Source organism: Pteropus alecto, unplaced genomic scaffold, assembly GCF_000325575.1.
Source record: "Pteropus alecto unplaced genomic scaffold, ASM32557v1 scaffold131, whole genome shotgun sequence".
Lineage (NCBI taxonomy): Eukaryota > Metazoa > Chordata > Mammalia > Chiroptera > Pteropodidae > Pteropus > Pteropus alecto.
In genome coordinates, this window is record NW_006434709.1 from 12,981,302 (window position 1) to 12,990,527 (window position 9,226).

Here is a 9,226-nt window from a genome sequence, read left to right on the forward strand (position 1 = left end):
TTTTTCAGTACCTCTCACATTAGTTTCCTTAGTCTCCCTTTAGAGATCTCCCATCTCCCTTGAAGTCACCCATCCTCTTCCAGCCTACGGGTTGCTCTCTAGACTTGCTGCACAGCTGTTGTCTTCCTGCTACCTCTGCCGTCACCCTGATACTTCCTTTTGCTTCTCTCCCTTTCTTGTATTGATTGTTTCTGGATCTCATTTCTCTGTTCTCTTTCTTGAATTTCTCATTTTGGTTGGAGCATATCCTCTAATAGTTTCCTGAATAAAGAATTTCACAAAAAGTAAAAGTTGAGACCTTACATATATGAAGATGTCTATATTCTGTCCTCATATTTGATTGACAATTTAACCGAATGTAAAATAAGATTGGAAGTGATTTTCTTTCAAAAATTTGAAGTTATTGCTACCAAGAAATCCAAAGATATCCTTATATTTGATCCTCTGTATGTAATTTTATTTTCTCCTCCTTGGAAGCATTTGGGGCTTTATCCCAGCATTCTGAAATTTCATGATGATAATACTTTGGTCATTCTCAGCTGAACAGTGCTGTCCTTCAGTTTTGGGACATTTTATGCTCTTTCATTATACCTTATTGTTTGGATGTGGGGCTTTCTATGGATCTTATAATTTTCATAATTTTTCTCCTATTACTCATTTTTTAACCATCTTCTGTTTTCTGGGTTATTTCCTTGAGTTTTAAATTTATTATCTTTCTAGATAATTTTTTTACTTATGAATGAGCAAAATCAAATGTGAGCACAAATACATTTTTCACCTTTGACGCTAACAGCAAATATGTTTGTTCTTCATCTTTGCGGGGAACAGGGAACAAAACAGTGATTGTCCTTGGAAAACTAATTGTTCATTTACTCTAGACTCAAAAAAATTGAAATTAAGCAAGATAGGAATTATAGAAGTAAAGCACTACTCACCCTTCTTCAACAAGCTGTGGCTACATTTCTAAGTGATCAAAGGTTCTTTATCGTCAGTGGCCCTTTAGTCATTTTTACCATCAGTGTTGATTGCTGCAATCAAATTGATTGGTTCTTAAAATTAAATAGATCAGATGTGAACTTCTCTATTTTCCTTCACAAGGCATCTTAAAGCTCTAATATACTTTTAAAAATTATATTCTTTGAAATACTAGTTTTCAAGTCTGGTGAGACATTAACTACTAATGAAATTAAACAAGATATATTTTAAAGATATGAATACTATAGAGACTCCGAATATTGCTTTGGTTGTAGAGCTATAAAACATGCACATTTTCCTTAAGGAAAAATACTTTAAAAATGAGAATGAGAAGGTATAGGTGGATGTTAAAACAAACACTTCTTTTGTCACAGGCACAGAGGAGAATTCTGCATCTTGCTTTTTCATGTAACAAACTTGTTTGGGTGAGCTTTCCATATCAGCACATAAAAGAGCTTCCTCCATAGAATTCCAAAGTATGGCTAAACTTTCATTTATAACTAACCCCTATTGATGGATTTTAAATTGTTTCCAGATTTTTGCAGTTAAAAAACATGGTATGTGACCTTCTACATACATCATTTCACAAACAAGTGTATTTCTCTATACAATGTGCATTTACAGTTTTGATCAACGTTATCAAATATACTAAGTAAAATAGGAATAAATGAATAATTTCTTAACAACATATGTATGACTGATACCAAAAGCTAGCTTTATACTTAAGGAAAAAATATTAGAAGTATTCACACTGGGAAAAAGACAGGCTATCGCTATCACTGCTGTTTTTTAGCCTTTGTTCTGGGGTATTGGTCAATGCAGTTAGGTGAGATAAAGAAATTAAAGCTATAAAAAATAAAAGATACAAACATGTCACTTTTACTGATGACTAAAGAAAAAATTTTAATCACATTTAAGGAAATCTAGTCTTTCATTGAATAGAGGATAATTCTCGAATTCTCTCTCATTAGATTTGTTGCTATGGTGAGTTATATTAATAGTTCCCTAACTTAGAATTTGTTAATTTGTTGGTATGGCCATTTGTTCCTTCACAGGTCTTTGTTGCTGTTATCACTTGTTTTGATTCTTCATATTGTAAACTTTCCTTGAGTGTCTGGTAGTACTTAGATTTTCTTTCATAGTAAAAAGTAAATCAGATTTTTGACAAGGGTGCAAATGGTGTTAAGACAACTGGATATCCATTTGCAAAAGAATCAAATTGGACCCTGACTCATACCATATTACAGAACTTAACTCAAAGTGGTAAGAGATTTAAATGTAAAAGTTAAACCTATAAAACTCTAGGAAAAAAATATAGACATAAATGTTCATGGCCTTGAATTAGGCAATGATTTCTGAGATAGAACAAAAGGACAAGTATTACAAAAGAAAAAACATAAATTGGACTTCATCAAAATTACAAACTTATGCTTCAGAGCACACTATCATAAAGTGAAAAGACAACCCACAGAATGGGAGAAAATATTTGTAAATTGATATTTGATAAGGGACTGGTATCCAGGTTATATATAGAATTCTTAAAACCTGAACACGTTTCAGTTTTTAAAATGGGCATTTGAATATACATTTCTCCAAAGAAGATATACAAATGGACCATATAAGCACATGAAATGATGGTCAGTATCATTAGTCATTAGGAAAATGGAAATAAAATCCACAGTGAGATTCTATTTCACACCCACTAGGATGGCTGTAATAAAAAATAAAAAAAAAAATGGACAAAAACAAGTGTTGAGGATATAGAGAAATTACAACGTTCATACATTATTGATGGAGATATAAAATGGTGCAGCAACTTTGGAATACAGTCTGGCAGTTCCCGAAAAAGTTAAACTCCACTCCTAGGTATATATCCAAAAGAACCAAAAACATGTCCACACTAAAACTTGTACATGAATATTAATAGTATTCATAATAGCCAAAAAGTAGGAACAACCCAAGTGTCCATCAGCTAATAAAGAAGTAAACAAAATGTGATATATCCACGACAATAGATGTATTTGGTCATAAAAAGGAATGAAGTACTGATATATGCTACAATATAGGATGAACCTGAAACTTTATACTAAGTAAGCTCAACAGAAAAGGCCACACATATTGTATGATTCCATTTATATAAACTGTCCAGAATAAGCAAATCCATAGAAATAAGTTATATTAGTGGTTGCCAGGAGCTGGGAGGAAAGAGGAATGGGACCGCCTATTAATTAATACAGGTTTTTTGCGGGGTTGTGGGGGTTGGGGTATTGATGAAAATGTTCTGGAATTAATGGTGGTAATTGCACAACTTTGTGAATATACTAAAACCACTGAATTGTACATTTTTCCAGGGTGAATGTTATGGTACACGAATTATATCTCAGTTTTTTAAATGAGGCAATTTAAAAAGCAATGAGCAGGAACTATTGATGTGGGCTTCGTATAAAGAACTAGAGCCAAGTGCCTTGCTTTTTTCAAGGAGTATTAGTCGGTCACCTGTAGTTTTGGTGTGTTGGTTTTTTCCTCTGGAGCCACCTAGGTTTTACAGGCTTAGCTAGTCTGCTATGGCTTGCAAGTATTAACGCACCTGTTATTGTTGTTTAGAGAACCTAAATAGGAACTTAGATGGGGGTAGCGATGTCTCTGCTCAGTGTGCAAAATTCAGATTTATTCTTACCCTTGCCCTTTACTGTGCCTGAAGTCCTGATGTGCAAAGCCTTTCTGGTTCATTTTCTTTATAGTTGTGGGTAGTAGAAGAGCAGGAATCTCCTGGCAGGGGAGAGGGTGGAGGTAGGGGAGTGGATTGTAGAATTGAGTATTCAGTTGTCTGTTTTACTCACATGACTTAACTATCTTCCTTGCTTGCCCCAGTATTTTGGCGCCTTTACTTCCTAGTCCTTTCTGGGGTTAAGACAAATCAGTTTCATTCTCATTTGTATATCCCCCTGCAAATACTTCATTCTTGACTTTCTCCTCTGTTAAAAATGAGTTACCTTGCCTCTGACTTCTCTTTTCCAGAAATGCCTTGACAGCTTTCATCTGCTATTTTCTCCTTTCCTGTTTTGTCTTTGTTGGAATATACCTTTTTAGATTTCTTTTCTTTGATTTTAATGAGGTTTCAGGAAATGATAGAAGTAAATGCATTTACCAGTCTTCCAGCAGTTTAGTCAACTTGACCTCTCCTCTAATTATACAAATGTAGTACTTTTTAGAAATTAGCACTAAGAAAGAAAACTGTAGATGAATTTTACTTATGAATACAGATGCAAAAATCCTTAACAATTTAACAGTTCCATATGATATTCCATATGCAAAGATGGTTCTATTAGTAGATGAGAATAAAAGAATGAAATAGAATTTTGTCTACTAACATTGAAAGCATTCTATAGTGTATTTTTAGGTGAATACAATTGTACGAGGGTAGGCATGATTGCAATCTGTTGTTTGTTTAAATAATATGTTTACAGTTATATGTTAAAAATCTGGAATCAAATTCTTCATAGGAGGCATCTCTGGATTACATGACATTTTACTTCTAATATTTCACGTTGTATTTTTTATGGTAAATGATATTTTTAATGTATGAGTTTATGATGTACATATAGATAATATTCAGTTGAAAATTAAATTATGTAGCTAAGTGTTTCAGATAGAATATTAATCTTAAGCAAGAAATCATTTTAAATGTTAACAATTTAGAACTGAATAGTTTGTACATTGATATATAATCCTAAGCATAAGTAAAACTTTCCTTGATAACTTGCTGTTTTTTTGTGAATATCAGACTGCTCTCTTTTATACTGTAATTGTCTTCTGTCTTCTTCATCTAACATTTTTGACTTAAAAACCAAATAGTTTATATTAGTAATTACAGTTATTGAACACTAACTACATACCAACCATTGTGTCAAGTGCTTTATATGTTTTGTCAAAATCGTTCAGTGAGGTGTAAGTACTACTATCTGTAAAATACTAATTTTACAGATAACTGAGGCATAGAAAGATTAAATCACTTGCCCAAGGTCATGCACCTAAAAAGTGGGGGCATTGGAATTTGAAGTCAGTCAGACTGTAATCAGTAGTCTTAACAATTTAGCCTTACTGCCTCTTGCTTATCAAACTTAAACTTTGTGTGTTAAGCTAAGAAGCAAAAGGATTCTCAATAGTTTAGACTTTCACATAACTATTTCTAGTTGCCCCAAGGCCTTTGTTGAATATCAACCGTGTTTCACTTATATTCTGGTAAAGTGTTAATGCCAGATACCTGGATTCTTGAGATATGAAACTACTTGGGTTTGAAATATGAGTTATTTCAGTTGTATTTGTTTATCCCCTTAGGTCTGAAGCATTTAAATAGTGTTTATGGTAGCCCCCTTAACCTGTAGGATATGTGTATAAATTTCATGGGATTGGTTCAAAACAAATGTAAACCTGTGGATATGTAATTTTCTGGGTAGAGCACCCAGAGCTTTGTTTAATAGGATTTTCAAAGAGGTCCGTTACTCATAAAAAGTCAAAACACTTAGATTACCTCATCCTTACTTTTCTTTTGATTACAGAGGTAGCCCTAAAATTTTTAGTCATCAGTTTTTAGGAACCATTTTATATACTTATTGTCAGCCATTTTAAAACTATTTTTCAAAAGCAGAATGAAAACGATGTGTACTTAGTAATGAAATATATACATGGGGAACAGAGACTGAGTCTTCTTGTCACTGACTGGCTACTCTCTAGTATAAAATTAGAGAAATGAATTAGTTTATCTTCAAGATCCTTCCAGCTCCAAATGTCATGTTTCTTTGTCAGTCCTACTGTTTGGAAATGTAGTTATTTTCCTATAGTGAAATTTTGCTGAATTGAATTGAATTGTGAGGTATCATTAAAATTCCAAGAGAAATAGAAAAGTTGAGGGTAACTAAGAGTGCCAGCAACTGTACTCACTAAGTGTTCATAAGTTTAGGCTATTCCTTTATCAAATTCAGATATATCTATTTAAGTTACATGTGTTAAAAAAAGTTTTTTATTCTTCAATAGGGAAGTTTGGTTGGTTTAGTGGATTATCCAGATGATGAAGAGGAAGATGAAGAAGAAGAAACGTCTCCCAGGAAAAGACCTCGTCTTGGATCATAAAATATTTACTGGGGACCCTCAACAAATGGTCTTACTGAAATGCTGCAACTGTTCAATGAGCTGAAAATCTGGATTAGAAAGCTTTCTCACTTGAACTTATAAATATACAGGAGTAGCAAAAGACGCTAAGTACATCAGCTAGGAGAGTTTAGTTCTGTAAAAAACCAGGCTTCCCAGGAACTTGATCACTTGCTAGTAATTAAGGGGTTTGCCTTTCAGGCTGTCAAAAAAAAAAAAGTTGGTAATGGGAACCTGGGAGATAGCGTCTCAGCTAGGAAACTCTCAGGTTTTGGCACGGTTTTAAGGGAGGGACAAGGTTGATAACAATGCAGGGTTGCTCCAGGGAGTATCGATCTAGAAATAATTATAAAACTTCAGTTGAAAACCTAATAACATTACTTGTATAATGGTGCTGGCCATGTTGTTCTTTTAATCAGTTGCCTCTTTTTAAAAGAAATTTTTATGGAAAACAAATTCAACTATCAAAAAATGAAGTTGTAAGCTGTTGGGACCATTTCTTTGAAGATTTAAGAAATTCAGCCTTATAGCTGGAGGGAAGTACACCCTGTATTATAGCACATGTTGAGTTTTCTACACCAGAAATTTTCGGTATGTATTTTGATGAAAACAAGCTGGATTCAAAATGGACAGTTTTGTTAATGTAACTTTAAAATCGGCACTTTTAGAGATAACAGATGCCGAGAATCAGTACAGTAGTGTTCCAAAATGATTTTCTCTAGAAATGGGAATAGAGTAAACAGAATGTTTTCAGCTGCCTACCAGTACGATCTTTTGTGGAAGATAACTTTGAAGTTACTTTCTGCTTTGTTAGTAAATTGTCTCTCCAGAGCTGCAGGCAAGTTTTAAACTGTAATTTGTAATGACTAACAAAAAATAGTAGTGAATTAAGTGATATTTAATATCTAGAAGCCATTTTGATCCAAGAAGTTACTTGTCAAAGTCGGTATGCAGTACATGAAACTTTCTCATAAACAAGGGTGTACTATGAAAGCTGCTTTTTTAAAAGAGTAAAAGCACATTCCATGTACGTAAATGAATTTAAAATAAGTTGAGGCAAACAGTTAAGAGGTTTTATTTTTAGAACACGTTAACTGTAAATATTTTAATGTTAGTTTGCTCATCTATGATCTGAGATCATGCTGAGAAAAACATCCCCAAACTACAATTAAATGCACTGGGAAAAAAAATTTTTAATAGTAATTCCAGCTACAATCTTCAGATCACCCTTGTAATGTGTTATGGGTCCATTTTTCTTGGAATAGATTAAACTGAAGCAGTTTTCCCTGTTTTGGAGATTTTGTAGTTAATTTTAATTTTGGCATTGTTTGGAAAAGATGAGCTGTCTGTAGATATGAAGTATAGTTTTTCCATAAAACAGATGTTTATTTTGTATTAAAAATACCACTGTACTTGTTTTACACCATTTGTATACATGTGGTGATATTAATCTGAGCTGTAAAATTCAGGAATTAAAATGTGACCCTGTAATTCTATGGTTGTTGCTTTTTGTTTTGTTGTAAATATAAGTTAACTCCAATTTGAGATATGTCCATCTTACAGTTATCTTTTAAAAGCCAATAAATGATCCATATTTATTATAAACCATTAGGTCTTACACTAATTTGAATGAAAGAATTCTAAGCGAGGGTCAATTGCACTTTAAATATCCCTGACTCTACTTATAGAAGGTGTGCCTTGGGCAAATAAAGTCCCAGCACCAAAGCTTCACAACATGGGGCTATTACCACCTCTTTGATTACAGGTACATATAATGAAAAAGACCTTCCACCTCATAAGGCAATGACTCAAGATAATTTAAACCAAGATCAGTAACATTACCATATGAATACATTTTATTTCAAGGAAATTTTATCAAGCCCCTTCCCTCTTAGCTCTTACTGAATTTCCTCCTGTAATCTAAGAAGCCCAGGCCTAAATCATTTCTCTATTTACTCGACTCTTCCTGATTAAGTAATTTTAAGTTCTGGTAGGAAGTTATTACCTTTATACTTATGAAGAGTTTCTTTAATTTTCCTTTCTGAAGAACTTCCATGAGTCTTAAACAGTTAAATCATCATTGTCATAGGAACCTTTTTTTATAGCAGAAATGTGAATGTTTTGTTGAATTATAGGATAACACTTTTCTTGGTACATGTGCTCATCCACAATGATAGAACGGGACTTAAAATATCCCTTAAAAGAAAAACTTATGATTCCACAGCTGCTCTTATTTAAATGGCTACCCTCAGGTAGATCAGGATTTTTATATCTTTATCTTCACTCAGTGAAGCAAGCCAGAGCCCACATTTGTATGCCTGAGGTTCTCTTAAAAGTATATCTGTTTACCCCAATAAACAATATATCTGTAAACATGTATCCAATATAAAAACTATTTTTAATAAAAAGTTACATGAAACAGATTTCTGTGTTTTAATCACTAGTTTTCCTCTTGTCCACTAAGTGACAAAAATGTAACAAATGTAAATTAACACTGGTTTTTCTCTGCAGGTTGAAGGTTGGAGCTAAACTAATTTTGGTATCTTTTAAGTTTACAACTGTAGAATGGAATTATAAGTTAAATTTCAGGATTGGTCCAGAACTAGAAAAAAGAGGATATGTCTGTGGAATGACACAACACAGGAAATTTCTGAAAGAAAGGATTTTCTTCTACTACAGACAGTCCCTAACTTATGATTCAACTTAATGATTTTTTGACTTCACAGTGGTGCAAAAGCAGTACGCATTCAGTACAAACCATACTTAGAATTCTGAATTTCAGTCTTTTCCCAGACTAGTAATACATGGTATGATACTCAAGTGATGCTGCACAGCAAGCCACAGCACCCAGTCAGGCACATGATCTCAAGGGTAAACAACCAATACTCTATAAAGTGTACTGTGTTGCCAGTGTTTTTCATATATTGTTTCCTTTTTTGCATCTCATCATGTCTACAAAACACTCATCTGTGTCTCCTGCTTCTGGTGTGAAGCAGAAGGCAGCACTTACTCTTGAGACGAAACTCAAGGTAACTGCCCAACTGTAGGCTAATATAAGTGTTCTGAGTACATGTAATCTGGGCTAAGCTATGATGTTCAGTAG

The 9,226-nt window shown here is 33.4% G+C and overlaps 1 protein-coding gene across 2 annotated transcripts in view; it reads left to right on the forward strand.

Annotated features, from left to right (window-relative positions):
* Positions 1-7,619, forward strand: part of PPP4R3B (protein phosphatase 4 regulatory subunit 3B) — a 57,576-nt gene extending 49,957 nt beyond the window's left edge. For both annotated transcript variants that reach the window (XM_006909588.3, XM_006909589.3), the window contains exon 16: positions 6,010-7,619. In XM_006909588.3, coding sequence (XP_006909650.1) covers positions 6,010-6,105 — 96 coding nt within the window. In that variant the 3' untranslated portion in view covers positions 6,106-7,619. The remainder of the gene's footprint in view (positions 1-6,009) is intronic.
* Positions 7,620-9,226: the final 1,607 nt, after the last annotated feature.